This window comes from Vigna angularis, chromosome 1 (genome assembly GCF_016808095.1).
Source record: "Vigna angularis cultivar LongXiaoDou No.4 chromosome 1, ASM1680809v1, whole genome shotgun sequence".
Classification (NCBI taxonomy): domain Eukaryota; kingdom Viridiplantae; phylum Streptophyta; class Magnoliopsida; order Fabales; family Fabaceae; genus Vigna; species Vigna angularis.
The window spans coordinates 744,590-759,858 of NC_068970.1; the positions used below are offsets into that span (position 1 = coordinate 744,590).

Genomic DNA, 15,269 nt, shown 5'->3' on the forward strand with positions numbered 1-15,269 from the left:
AAGATTTTATGTGTCTTGATGAATTTATACATGACCACTCTTCCTTTTCTGGTTGTCTTGATGGCAGACAAAGATTGATTATATTATATATAGAATTATAAATTATCTTTCTCACTGCTCCTTTATATTGGGGTCTTGAGATGCGAAACCAAATGAAAACAGTAGCTTTTGGATATTTCATCATAATTTGGTGGATTTGTATCCAACATCATAGGAAAGTATACATCAGGAACTGATCCTGCTGTAACATACGGTGTGGAAAGAAACTAATGGTGATTAAACTTCACTTCATCATGGAAATATTCCATGGGAGGAAGCAGTAACTTTCTAGAGTAGACAATCCTTTGTTTCTATTTCCTTGAGCATGAAAATGGCAGTTGGTAGTGCTTCAAACAGGATATATCAAATAATTCGATGAACCTCTGGTCTGACACCCTTGCTTTGGCACCTGCAAACCTTTGGTACTCGTCAAAAACGGATGATAGACACCATCTCTGCAGTCTTCTTATGCATCCCACAAGGCAACCAGTGCGGTGCTGATCATGGTAAATAACTGAGCAATTGAAGAATAATAATTCCAAATAGTAACGAAAATAAACTCTTAAGAACAAATTCATACTGCATACCTTTCCTCGTTTACAGTGAATCAAAAGGGGATGGTTTTTAACATCTGGAGACAGAAAATCGAGCATCAATTAGGTCGGTATTTCAGTGAAAAAATGCTGAAGCTGTATTTAATAGAACAGTGAAGTTCGAGGTTTTTTAAATACCGAGGGCTACTTTCAAAGCTTCCCGAATTGTATTGTTTGGGATGTTGACGAAGGGTTCCTGCCCACATTAGTTTCAGGCATGAGAAGGCAGTTAAAGGGAAAGGGGGATTGCTATCATTCAATCTTGAGATAACCTAATTTTGAGATAAAGACCGATTCCAAAGGATAATAACAATAATAATCCCACAAGCATATGAGGCACCTTAAAACTCCAGCAAAAGTTTGATTTCAAAGGAAATTAAGAGCCTGCACTAGACAGGTAAGCTACAATATTGGTGACTATTTCGAAATACTTAAAGGACGTCAGACTACTTACTCTTCTGGTATATGATAGCATGGGATATTGAAAATAGAATCACTATTGTGAAAGTCATTTCTTAATCCCCAAAACTTTTGTCACATTAATTAGACAAATTCACGAACACACAGAAGCATCTTAAAGTCATTGTTCCAGCAAGTCCTGGATTTAAAGCACCTATAACCGATCTTAGTATGAGGCGGACTATAATAACTAGTATAATTGTTGCTAATGGGAGGTGAAAAAGGTTAATTTGTGATAAACTTCTTAAATGAGGCAAGAGTATGCCGAGGGCAATAAATAATCCGAATCTTTGTCCAGAAATAGCTTCATACAGAGAATGAAGGAAATAATTGATTCCAGAACTGCTTCAGGACAAAAGGGCTGGCTGTTGTCATGAATTAAATAGGGATATGAAATGTTAACTGGATAAAGAGAAAGAAGCCGCAATCTTTCTTTGATTTGCTCGAAGAAGAAAATAATGGGAACAGATAGAAAATATGTACAGACAACTCATTTAATTATAGCAGTAATGTATGGTAGAAAAATAGTTTCTTTCCAGGAGAATGTGGTAACATTAGCCAATTGACAGTGCAGGAGCAAACAGAAAAAGTGAAATTTTGGTTTTAAAAAGAAAGACCTTGTAGGGAGGGGAACTAGTATGCATTCAAACAAGAAAGAAGAATTGAGCGGATGTTAGAAATGAAATTACTGGTATAGTAAGCTAAATTCTTAGACTAGAAGTAAAACCAGGTAAATTTTCCAAAGCATGTTTTAAAAGCTAAATAAGCTTTCCCTATGAATCGACAAACATACCAAAGCGTACTGACAGCCTTACAGTATCGTCTTTGGTTCAATTGAAATTTACTATCAATTGGTGTAGTATGAAAATGAAATTAAGCCTGAAACTGAAGAGAAACCATGCCTACAAACATGCAAGAGAAACCCAATACTTTCTGGTGTGAGCATTGAAATTCACAGCCATACCAAATAATTGTTAAGCTAAAAGAACAGAAAATTGAGATTTTCTCTGGCCCTCACAACCAACTGTTGCAGTTGAATAACCAATATGAGGCAAAAAAAATATAAATAAAAAACAAAGGACCACGTTAAGAGCTCCTAGTGAAGGTAAACAGCCTCTTAGTCGACATTAATAGCGTGACACTTAATTATAGTGAATACAAGTCCTTGAAACAACTGAAAACAAAAAGGTTAATATATGCGATGCATCACATCCCTAGTCCATGGTATATTGCAGTTGCATACACATACATGTTCATACTTAGGTTTGCAATCGGTGTTACCTATAATTATAAATCCTTTTGATTTTATACAGCGCCGGAACATTTATAACCAACCACTAAGGACGCCCTCAAGAAATTTATGCAATCATAGTAAAGTAAATTTTATATATAGATCTTATTATATTCGACCTCGTCTTCAAATAACTAATTGAATAGTGTCCAAGCACCGCAGCAACACTGATCAAAATAATAGCCCAAGCTAAAATTAGAAAACTATAAAAAACAATCTGACAAAATTGGATTGGAAAGCAGAGTAAAATGGGAAAAAAGTTTATGCAAATATGCAGAACGTTCGAATCAAGTAACTCCAGTAAACAGGCAGACAACAAAGGGCAAAATTCATCAATTAATAATAATAATAATAATAATTTATTATAATAATAAAGAAGAATCTCAGGGCAAAGTAGAAACGACGATCACCACAAAAGGAATAATACAAACCTTACAGCCATCGATCCCGAACTGATAAAGTCTTATTCCGTTGTCCTTCAAAAATTCCGACGTCGTTTCTGGATACGGTTCAGGACACAAACATCTGCACCAAAATATATATGGATCCAACTGAAATACCGTGAAATTCTGGAAGCCGGACTCGACGACGAGACATAGAAGAAGGAAGAGAAAATGAAACAGACATTACGGAACGAAGACGGAGCGATTTCAGGAAACCGAAATTAGCAGAATTGGGAAAGCCAGACCGAAAAATGCCGTTGTCGACCATGGCGAAGTTGAGGGGCGGAACGAATATCTCATCGGCTTCGGCGTCGGTGCGGTCCTCCTGCGGCGGCGGAAGGGCGGGAGCGAGGGGCGGCTGGCCGTTGGAGTTGTCGAGCTTCATGGTTTTGGCGCCAAAATGAAGAACTGAAGTGCGAAGGAGGCGATTGATAGATGTTGTTACGTGGAGGAGCGAATTGATTGATTCACGGGATCTCCAGTTTTGAGGATCTGTCTATCGTGCTATTATTGATTATTAAATCAATATAGATAAGGATTTGGAGGCAGGGTGGTGAGAAATAGTGTAGAATATATATAGAAAACGGGAAGAAGAAAAAAAGGAAAAGGTTAGAGGATCTTTGATAAGATGCTTTCAAGCATGCTACGTACACTGAAGGAATATGCCTTAATCGGAAGCCACCACGAAAATACCAAACCTTTTGTATTTCGACGATTCAGATACTGTATTCACCCGGGAGAGGACTTGTATTTTGAAGTAAAATCCGTATACTAGTACGTATCTAGAAAAAGTTAAAAAAGTATATAGCAACTTTATGGTGCAGGAAGAAAAACAAAACAATGACACATGAGTTTTGTGAAGAGCATTTAATCCAGTAACACAAGTGCTTAGTTTTTTGTAATTGCCCCTCGCTCCCTGCGACTACTAAATTTCGCCCAGCTTGTTTAGTCCAATTCAGTCAAATGTAATAGCTTCTTCACATGTTGCTTTATTCAGTAGCTTCTTTTTCATTTGGGTTATTTTCTCCTTCTCTGCACAAAAATGGCCTTCATTGTTTCTTCTACAAAATGTCTTGTTACTTTTCAGCAATGGCTTCTCCACTCATGATTTGAAGGTTACACCACTGTGTAACCAAAGTAACCGGTAAGACCTCACTGTCTAGTGTTTAAAAGTAATCAGTCTTTAACTTTGTTTACGTTTTTATGATAGATCTAAATCTTCATGCAACACCTCCAACGTTTCGTGAGGATCTCCAAAAATTATATTTTTAATTTTCTAACGTCTCGCACATCCAACACTTTTTTGAAAAGATATATTTTTTAACTTTAATAAAAATAATTTTATTTCTTTTCTTTTTAATAAAAACACTTTAATAAATATCTTTTTTTTTTCTTTTCCTTATTTAAATAACTCTCTACAATCTTAATAATAATTTAATTTAATTTAAAATTTAAATATTATTTAATATAATTTTATATTTTAATAATTATTAAAATACGATTTATATTATAATAATAATTATATTAAAAAAATAAAAATAAAATAATTAAAATAAAAATAACAATAAAAATAAAAAATAAAAAAGTGAAATAATAATAATGATATAAAATTTGATTTGATATGTTAAAATATATTAAAATATTAAAATAAATTAAACAATTATTAAATTTTAAATAAAAACAAAAATTTTAAATATGCTAACGGTTTTGTTTTTTATTTAAAATTTAATAAATATTTAATTTAATTAAAAATAATAATTTTATTTATTATATTTTATAATTTAATAATTATTAAAATATGATTTATATTTTTATAATAATTTTATTAAAAAGGTAAAAATAAAAATAACTAAAATAAAAGTAATAATAATAAAAATGAAAATAGTGTTTAAAAATATTTAAATATATTATATTATATTAAAATATTAAATTAAATTAAATAATTATTAAAATTTAAATAAAAAAATTAAAATTCGTTAATCGGATAAGAAAATCCGACAGTATATTATACGGATATGATATCCGATTAAAAATCTTCTTAAAATTTTGTTTTTTATTTAATTTTAATAATTATTTAATTTAATTTAATATTTTAATATAATTTAATATATTAAATATGATCTTAAATATTATTTTTATTTTCATTATGATTATTTCGATTATTTTTATTTTTATTTTTTAATAAAAAATTATTATAAAAATATAAATCATATTTTTATAATTATTAAAATATAAAAGTATAATAAATAATATTATAATTTTCATTTAAATGAAATTTTTATTAAATTTTAAATAAAAGAACAAAACCATTAGCATATTTAATTCCTTTTTTCTATTTAAAATTTAGTAATTGTTTAATTTATTTTAATATTTTTATATATTTTAACATATCAAATCAAATTTCTATTGTTATTATTATTTCATTTTTTATATTTATTTTTATTATTATTTTAATTATTTTATTTTTATTTTTTAATATAACTATTATTATAATATAAATCATATTTTGATAATTATTAAAATATAAAATTATATAAAATAATATTTAAATTTTAAATTAAATTAATTATTATTAAGGTGATGGTGGCTTTGGTAAAAAAGAAAAGAAAAAAAAAATATTTATTAAGGTGCCTTTAATAAGAAAGAGAAGGAATAAAAATATTTTTATTAAAGTTAAAAAATAAATCTTTTGAAAAGGTTGGAGGTGGAGATTGAGATGTCAAAAGATTAAAAATGAAATTTTTAGAAGTGCAAGATGATATATTGGATGTATAGGATGAAACACTCTTCTTTGTTTCTTTTATCAAATGTCTTGTTCTTTTTCGACAATTGTTTCTTCACTCACGATTTTAAGGTTACACATGTGTTTATTGAATAGTAAATTGACCATAAAAATTTAAAATTATTTAAAACTTAAAAACTTAATTAAGCTTTTAAATAATAACATTTATAGTAAAGCTTTCACTCCTCACTCCTTGGTAAAAGAGTTTATTTGTATTATTATAAAAAAATGTTACTTGAATTTATTTAATTTAAATAGAAGTTTTAAGGTTAACGAATACAAACAATAAACATAAAAAGTACATGAAATTAAATGTATTTAAATCTTTTAAAGTTTCAATTAATTTTTACATCAAATTTTATTAATGGACTCACGTGCTTGTTTCTTCCGTGTTGAAAAAAAAAATCAAAAGAAAATAATAGTAAATTTTGTTCAGAAAAAATAGGAGGAGATGTGGCTGTATGAGTGAACAAAATGTGGTGACAAATCAGCTGCATGTCTTAACTTTCCCTACTCCTACACTTCCTTTATGTCTCTCCATTATTTTTCTCCTCATCACTTTCCCCACAAACATTGTCTTTCTCACACATAAGCATTCACAATGACAACTTTATTTTATTTTATTTTTTCACTTGTAATAGTCAGCAGACCAAATTCAGTAATTGCTTTTCTCGAAAATAGAACAATACACAATAGCACTGGACGATTGAAATTGGACTAAAGCAATAAACGAAAAACATCAAACGAAATACAAGTTGATGGAGGCTGGTGGCTTGCTGTTTGGATTTTCAACAATGTAAGGAAGCATGACAGCACAGATGAAGGCGTTTTTTAGATTCAATAGGTAAGTTGCGGAGAGAGCAGAAGCTGGTAGGGGTGCCTGCTGGCTTCTTTGTCAGCAGGGGAACTCAGGGTGGAGGTCAAGAAACCTGGTAGAATGCAATAACTGTAGAGTATACATACTCTGATTATTATTCCACTGTTAACTCCTATCTGCTGCCTAGAACATCTAACAAAAACGGGTTCTAAAGTGGCTTTAGCAGGAGTTGTTCTATACCATAATTTCATAATTGGTTGTAAACTAGTTTTGAATTGCTTTGAATTTAGCAAATCTTGTTTGAAAATGTTCTTGTCCTGTTAGAAACAATTGTAGTTTATCAAAATGTAGAAAACCTAAAAGTTTATTTCAGTATATAAGCTTTGATATGATAAAATTAACACCAGGCCCCGCTCATCTCATGTTAGTAGCTGGCTAACACATTCAATCACCCAAAATCAGTGCATAACAAAACACTGACGACTAAAGAGTGCAAAATAATTGAGCTCTGGTTACCAGCAAATGAGGAGAGAATAGGTGAAAAATTTAACAGCACTGACGCTGTAATGTTGGAGAAGCCCACCAAAATGCAGAATAAGACCATTAAAGCTCTTGCAGAAAAAGATAAACCCGACAAAGGCAGATTGAACATGTAAATCTGAACATTGATTTCACTTATTTCAACATCCCAGACTCATCTGTTTGTCAAGCGGTACCTATCTCGATCCAGAGAAAGTCTTCCGGCTCCTCCTTGTGCGTGCATTCGTATGAGTCCTTTGTCCACGGCAGGGTAAGTTATCCACATGCCTGATCCCTCGGTAGCACTGAATGCCCACCAACCTTACCACATCTCTCTCAACACACTTTTTCTGAAACACACATACAAGTAGAAAATGAGAAGGCAGAAATAAATTAAACCTATTTTATAAGTTAGAATCAAATCATACAGTACACATTTTACAGAAGCTCTTTCATCTGACTTCTCTGAAAACCTATACACATACGTTGATCTTAACCAACGAGAAAGTTTGACTCATTTTGCTTTGAGTGAATTATACTGACACCCTCCTTTTTCCATCCCTAACTGTCCTTAATCATCTGAAGACATTATACTGACACCCCTAATAGACCACTTACTCGTTACACTAACCTTCCTTAGTTGTTTAAGAAAACATACATTACAGGGTGTGCCCATGTACCCAGTAAAGGAGGTTTGCGCACAACGCCGCCGAACATGATAGAGAATAATAGGAGTTTTGCGAAGTCTCGAAAGTAAGGTGCAATTTACTCTTTCTTTGGTTTTTTGTATTTGTGTGCAAACAACATAGAGTAATTTATGCAAAGAGGCGTAAAAAAGGTGGGAAGAAAATACCAAATCGTTTCCGATCAAGTACTTGGCGAGCAACTCGCGAATGGAATAGAGTTCCCTCTTGCTGAGATCCTTCACGAATTTGTTCTCAACTCCGAGCTCGCACACGATGTGGTGCGCTTTCGAGCGCCCTATTCCGTGCAGGTGCTGGAGAGCGTACTCCAGACGCTTATTGTCGGGGATCTCGCCTCCCATACCGCCTCCGATGTTGATGTTCTGCACGCGCACACCTCGAAGCTGCAAAACGGGAGAGAAAAGGACAACGTGAATCTCCAGAATGTTCGACAAAGCCCTAGGCGAAGGCGAATTGAGCCAAAGGAGAATTTACCGATAAGTTTTGGCGGAGGCGGAGAGCGACGTCGGAGAAGATTCGGGCGGAGCCGAACATGTTGGAGTGGGAGGAATTGAAGATGCGACTGAGGAGAGGGAAAAAGGTAAGAGAAGATGCTTTCAAGTATGGTGTGTGATGACTGCAGCGGGAGGAGACGTATGCCGAAGTCGGAAGCCACCACGAAAATACCAAACCTTTGTATTTCGACGATCCAGATACTGTATTGGCGTATAGGAAAGGAAAGGACTTGTATTTGTTGATTGTATTTTGAAGTAAACTACTGTATTCCGTTGCCTGCTTTCAATTTTTTAATATCTTCTCACTCCAGATATTATTTTTGTACTTTTATTGTAGGGAAGTTAGGTCAAGTCTGAAATGGCCACTCCTTCTAAACTGTATTGAGCATTTTGAAGGAACAATTGAAGTTAGGTAAAATTTTACAGGTGTAATTAATTATTGTATTATTTTTAACGGGAATCCTAATCAGTGTCCATTTAGGTAAAATTAATGATTTTTTATTCCAAAATCTCGAATAATTAACTTTATTAATTAAAATAATATAAATCTATATAGATAAAGATAAAAATGTTTTTTTATCTTTTATACACGTATAATGATTTTTAAACACAAAATAATTGCTTTAGAATTTTTAGCATCTTTATCAATAAGTAAACAAAAACATCTCTTGTAGGCTTAATACTGAAGTTTAAAATGTGAAAACTGTAAAAGTTTGAAAGATACAGTCTTTTCTTTGTATTATTTTTTGTCACTTCTTTAAATTAATTTTTCTTGTTTATTTTAAATATGTTAAATATGTGTGAGTGTTAAATATGATGATAAAAAAATTTCCAATTTTCATTGCTATTTTTCATACTGTTTTTGCTTTTGCTCAGTTAGATCGAGGAAAATAAATCATGTAATCTCCAAGGACACTTTTGCTTTCTTGCTTAACTTAAGCTTTTTTTTAAAGACAGACAATTAAAAAGAAAGAAAAACTGTACAATAAGATGAAACTTATTTTATTATTTTGTAATTTTTTTAAACTTCTTTTTGTGTGTATAAAATAAATAATCAATTACAATTATAGAACACATATGAATATTTTTATCTTTTGAATAAAATAAAATTGCATTAATAGTTATTGAGTCATAATTCATTAACGTCAAAATTATCAATGAGTTTTTGTAAAACTTAATGTTTGTTAATTAACGAGTGTCTTTAAGGCTTTGGTTAGTATGATCCTATTTTTAATGTTAGTTAAGTTATATTTTAGCTTCTTATATATTTATTAAAACAATAAATGTTTCTTTCCATGACTTTATATGAAATTACTAGTTGTGTTTGTTTTTTTAGAATGAGTTTAGAAGAATATATTTGAGTAAATTTTATGAGAAAATGGGGGCCTGATAATGGCGCTGTAATTCAAAAGTTCAAAATGATGAGAAAAAGAAACGTATCCGCAAATCCAGGGTATCCTCGTGGATCTTTCGTGTTGAATAAAGGGCCCCATTAGAAGCAAACCAATTGAACATGATCTTAGCCGCTAATCACCGAAGTAAAACTCCACTCAGATTACTAATCTTTTCCAAAATTGAAAACCAAGGAAAGGAACTCTTCACTGAACTATAAGCAAACCCTCGAGGCGTTGCGTAGCAGCTTAGGGATTGTTCGAGTCAAACGCTTCATTTTCGAAGATGAAAGCAGTCTCCGATTGGATCGATTCTTGTTCCAAAGAGCAATTGACGACGTATCAAGAATGGTTCATCTTAGCCGATTCAGGTTTTACTGCTTCGCTTCCTTTCATTCTTCAACTCCATTCGCATTCGGATGTAACTCATTCTTTTTCTCTTTTCTTCTCTTATTTGATCGTAGACGGAGATGGCCGTATCTCTGGAAATGATGCAACCAAGTTCTTTGCTCTCTCCAACTTGTCTCGCTCCCAACTCAAGCAGGTATATATTCCTTTTCTTATCATTCATTTTTCAATTTACAACGACTCTTAAATTTTTATGCCATTCAACTAGTTTAATTGTATTTCCGATTTTAGTGAAATTTAATCTATACTTGCTTAATTGCTCTCCGTAGGTTTGGGCTATCGCTGATGCTAAAAGACAAGGATTTCTAGGTTTTCAAGAGTTTGTTATCGCAATGCAGGTTCGGATTTTTAAATACCGACTCTTTCTTTAATATGGATAATCTGCTATCAGAATCTTACTTTAAAATTGAATGTTTTTTTAATAAACAGCTGGTTGCGCTCGCACAAGCAGGATACGATATCAACTCAGATATCCTTAAAGCGGAAAGTAAGTTCACCTATATAATGTCATTCATACTGGCCATTTGTTTGTGTTGATCTTTACCTTATCAGATACTTGCCCACATTTTTTCTGGAATGACATGTTTCGCATGTGGTGGTAAGAATACTTAAGTGAGATCCCATATCATGGCCGATTTTATACGTGGGCTGTGAATCACTTGGCGTGATACGAGTCATTCGTTGTATCACTGCAAGGCTGAATTAACTGAAATATGTATGTGTAAAAGAAAGTTCATTTACTTCACTATTGAGGTTTATTTCTCAAGTCCTATAAATCAAAAATTCATGCAATACTGAAGGAGAAACAGGCTTGGGGAAATCTACTGGTCCTGATACTTACAGAAATGGATAACCTGCCAGACTTATTGAGCCTTGTGAACTGGAAGGGTGTTGATCTCAATGAATAACGGTTCAAAATATTGGTGCAAAGGGAATATATGTTATCTATTAGATTCAGAGATACAAGTTTCTCTTCTGTCTAAATTCGTAGTCTGTCGTTCCAAATACTTTGTAGTATTCAGTATTCACTCTTTCCAATGCATTTTATTTTTTCCATTTCTTTTGATTTCAGTTAACAAGGAAAATATTAAATCTCCAGTAATGGAAGGGCTTGATGGTTTAATAGATGTGAGCAATTTGTGTACCTCACCTTGTCTTTATTTAACAATTAAATAATTTTAATACTGTTGATTATTTTTCTAAATGTTTTACCTTTCCTTTTTCTTTTTCAGCAGACAAAGAATTTGACATTACATTCCCAACCAGAGGCATTTGGTTAGACGTGTAATATTTTTTCCACATTCACGACATTGTACCGTGTAATTAATATTGATTCTATTATTTACTGATAATATGTAGGGACTGCTCAACCTCAGCCTTTGCCCCTCAATTCATGGGCTGCTCCAAAATCTGTGAAGAAAGTGAGTCACCCAAATCAATGCCCATTTGAACAACAATAAGTGGTTTGCTTTTAAAAGAGTTTAGAAAATGAAGTCACTTTGGTTTGTTCTTGAGAAGATTGTATGAATTAATGATACTTAATGTATGGTGCAAAAATTAACCGACAGCTTTAAATTAGTGAATGGTTGGATTACTTTAAGAGATTATGCATTCAGAATTGATAGCATTCTTCTTGCATATGTTCATTGCCATGACAAATCCGTTGATGTGTAAAAGGCAATATTGGATCAACATGATTCCTAAGTTAAAATTATTAGTAATGTGCGCTTGTGAACTCATTAATTTTGAAGCTCAATTACACAGGCCTTGTGTTACCTTAGTCGATTGCCAGGTATATTCTAATTATAAAATTTTGGTCTATTTTAGTTACCTCTCAATGCAGTTACATCAATAATTGATGGTTTGAAGAGATTGTACGTGGAAAAGCTAAAGCCGTTGGAGGTCACTTATCAATTCAATGATTTTGTATCTCCATTATTGGTAAGCGACTTGTACACCCAATATACAAATAAAGTATCTCAAATTTTGTGAACTGTACATTTATGCATATTAATTAATTAACATGACTTATTATTCAGGTAAATGTGAAATATTCAGTTTAAGAATGTCTATGATTTGTCTTTCAGACCGACAGTGATTTTGATGCTAAACCAATGGTTATGCTTCTTGGTCAATATTCCACAGGGAAAACAACCTTCATAAAACATATGCTAAGATGCAATTATCCAGGTTGGTTGAGTCGTGGATAATCTAGCAGCCGCATTATTTGAAATCCTCCGTGCAAGTAATATATGAAGGCATATAAATTACTTTATTGATCCTGTCTCCTGTTAATTATTCACACAGGTGCACACATTGGACCAGAGCCTACAACGGACAGATTTGTGGTTGTCATGGTACAATAATCCCCTTTTCTAGCATTGGCTTTGAAAATTGTTAATTTGTTACCTTGTCATGTTCATTTGTGCTTTGCTTGCGCTCATGGAGGTTCAAAGTTGAATGTGTTTTTTACTTGTAGTCTGGTTCTGATGAAAGGAGTATTCCTGGAAATACAGTAGCTGTTGATGCTGCTATGCCTTTTAGTGGCCTGACAACTTTTGGTGGTTCATTTTTGTCAAAGTTCCAGTGTTCTCAACTGCCACATCCAGTGAGTTTTCTATATATGCTTACAACTTGTGTCATTTATTTGTCCTTGGACTTGAAGCAATTTTTTGTTTCAGCTGCTAGATGAAATAACATTTGTGGACACTCCTGGTGTCCTCTCTGGAGAAAAACAAAGGACTCAACGAAGTTATGACTTCACAGGTGTTATATCTTGGTTTGCTGCAAAATGTGATCTGATACTTCTGCTATTTGATCCTCACAAACTTGACATTAGTGATGAATTTAAACGTGTAATTGGGTCTCTACACGGTCATGATGACAAGATTCGTGTGGTTTTGAATAAAGCGGACCAAATTGATACTCAACAAGTAATGAACTGCCGTCAACTCTGTCTCCTGTTCTAGATAAATTTGTGATTTACTTTTGACTTATTTCCAATCCTCATTTTAATAACGTAGCTCATGAGAGTTTATGGAGCATTGATGTGGTCTCTGGGGAAAGTTCTGAATACTCCAGAAGTTATGCGTGTATATATTGGGTAGGTTTCATCTTTTACATATTGCTAATGATTTCTACTTTATTTACAATGACTCGATTTAAGTATTTAACCATTTATTTAAGATTGTACTGTCTTGTTGCAGTTGAACATTATTCGATCTCAGTTTTGTTGACCAATTGATTTGTCTTTTTAACACATTGTAGTTGAAATTTACTTTTAAAATGCTTAGCATTTGTTGAGGTTTCACATTGTTTTCATATCACATCTATTGATTCCTCTAATTTGTTCGCAAACATCAGTTGTAAGTTTATTTTACTTTTCTTTGCAGCTCATTTAATGATAAGCCTATAAACGAAGGATTTGTTGGCCCGTTAGGGCAGGAGCTCTTTGAAAAGGAACAGAATGATCTTCTTGCAGACTTGGTAGATATTCCAAGAAAGGCATGCGACAGTCGGGTATGGTCCTATTTTCATAATATTGTCTGACCTGGTATTTCAAATATGTGAATTAAGTGCGTATGGCAGGTCGTTCTATTAATCCTTCTAATACTTTTTTATCTTGTAATATATTACTTTTTGTTTCTGGTTCTAAATTCTGAGGTGTTGGAACTGTGCAGATCAATGAATTTGTGAAACGTGCTAGATCTGCTAAAATTCATGCGTATCTAATTAGTCATCTTAGGAATGAGATGCCAGCAATGATGGGCAAAGCTAAGGCTCAACAAAGGCTTATAGAGAATCTTGAAGACGAATTTAAAAAGGTCTCTCCTTTCACTTCGTCTCCCTTGTTTCCTCTCATTTATTAATTCTTATCATATATGATACAGGTTCAAAGGCAGTTTCATCTACCAGCTGGTGATTTTCCCGATGTAGAACACTTCAGAGAGATTTTGAGTAGCTATAGCATTGACAAATTTGAGAAACTAAAGCCCAAAATGATTCAAGCGGTTGATGACATGCTTGGATACGAAATACCAGAGTTATTAAAAAAGTTCAGAAATCCTTATGATTGAATTAACAAAGTTTTTCATTTTATGATTGTTTTTAGGCTGAGATTTTTTATATAAATGATTAATTTTTTCATGTCTCAATGTCTATCGTAGTGTACGCCATGGGCAATCCATAGTGAAATTTACTATGTAAAAGCCGTTAATTATATTCTATTTATTTTTATTTTTCTCCTCGGTCATACCTCAATTTCCACACACCATATCGAATCTACAATATTGAATGTTTGACTTTGTAATTATCAAAAATTTAATATGAAATAAAAGAAAGAAAAATTAATGGAAATCGAGCACTGTTTGTTGAAATAAAAATTAGAGAAGGAAATAAAAAATTGAAACGGTATATATATGTATATATGGTTTTAGACCAATCTGGTTTCGTCAAGCTTAAACCCTCTCACCAACAAGATTAGGATGGTCTATCTACACAAAAAAAAAAAAACACTTTTATTTGTTATATAACCATTTAAAAAATATGTGTATTTTAAAATATGTGAATAAGTGTGGATACTCACATATATTTTAAAAATATATCTTATAAATTTTTAAAATAAAATAATAAAAAGTATATAAAATATAATATAAATTAAATTAAATATAAATTAAAATATAATTTCAATTAAATTTAAACTAATAAAAATATAAATTAATAATAATTTTAATTAAATTTAATTTTAAATTTTGTAAATGATGAATATCTACGTATACAAATATAAACGGATATTATGCTATTAATTAATAATAAATAGTTATACACACTAAATATTTATCGTAAATTTTATCTAAAAATATTCACATGTTTTTCACATTCTCAAAGAGCAACATCCTCTTGTACTCTTCTACTGTTAGGTTAAAATCTCAACTAAAGTATATAAGAAAAGACTTAAAGATTTAGATTGATACCTTATAAGCATATGCACATCAATGCAATAGAGTAAAAGTATATAAACAAGGAAACACAAGCTGAAAAAGAGTTCCTAAATCTAGAGAAGCCATGGGCGACTGGAGTCTCAACCAGGAATTGGTGGATGGATTGGAAAAGAAAAAACTTTCTACCACAAAAAAAAAATAGTAAAAAGGAGCCATTAAAAAAATAAAATAAGAATGCACTTATGCACCCAACTTAACAAGGATTAGAAATTCTAATTTCCAAATTTGTTTGCCTTCACACGAACCAAGGTTGCAGAATGAAAAGATAGCTTATTTCATGTTTCGTGCGTGCTCTCATCAGAGGAGTTGGTCGATGAATGCAGAGAATA

At 32.1% G+C, this 15,269-nt stretch overlaps 3 protein-coding genes across 4 annotated transcripts; 1 reads left to right on the plus strand and 2 right to left on the minus strand.

Annotated features, from left to right (window-relative positions):
* Positions 1-153: 153 nt before the first annotated feature.
* LOC108342460 (probable tyrosine-protein phosphatase DSP4) lies at positions 154-3,580 on the minus strand. The gene is made up of 5 exons (XM_017580252.2): positions 3,008-3,580; positions 2,814-2,907; positions 771-828; positions 627-670; positions 154-536 (listed from the first exon to the last, which is right to left on the minus strand). Exons 1-5 carry the CDS (start codon positions 3,208-3,210, stop codon positions 351-353), a joined length of 585 nt encoding a protein of 194 aa, XP_017435741.1. The 5' UTR covers positions 3,211-3,580; the 3' UTR covers positions 154-350.
* A 3,335-nt stretch (positions 3,581-6,915) lies between these two features.
* LOC108333547 (small ribosomal subunit protein S13, mitochondrial) lies at positions 6,916-8,442 on the minus strand. Its single transcript, XM_017569015.2, has 3 exons — positions 8,122-8,442; positions 7,797-8,030; positions 6,916-7,293 (listed from the first exon to the last, which is right to left on the minus strand). Exons 1-3 carry the CDS (start codon positions 8,179-8,181, stop codon positions 7,141-7,143), a joined length of 447 nt encoding a protein of 148 aa, XP_017424504.1. The 5' UTR covers positions 8,182-8,442; the 3' UTR covers positions 6,916-7,140.
* A 1,150-nt stretch (positions 8,443-9,592) lies between these two features.
* Positions 9,593-14,192, plus strand: LOC108332607 (EH domain-containing protein 1). 2 transcript variants are annotated; one of them, XM_017567937.2, is made up of 16 exons: positions 9,593-9,903; positions 9,997-10,076; positions 10,210-10,278; positions 10,370-10,427; positions 11,013-11,068; positions 11,176-11,215; positions 11,300-11,361; positions 11,768-11,881; positions 12,028-12,130; positions 12,248-12,297; positions 12,420-12,548; positions 12,622-12,873; positions 12,964-13,043; positions 13,333-13,459; positions 13,621-13,764; positions 13,831-14,192. In XM_017567937.2, exons 1-16 carry the CDS (start codon positions 9,819-9,821, stop codon positions 14,014-14,016), a joined length of 1,635 nt encoding a protein of 544 aa, XP_017423426.1. In that variant the 5' UTR covers positions 9,593-9,818; the 3' UTR covers positions 14,017-14,192. The 2 variants fall into 2 exon arrangements, with proteins under 2 accessions (XP_017423426.1, XP_017423420.1); XM_017567931.2 differs by having other exon boundaries at positions 9,594-9,903; positions 11,173-11,215.
* Positions 14,193-15,269: the final 1,077 nt, after the last annotated feature.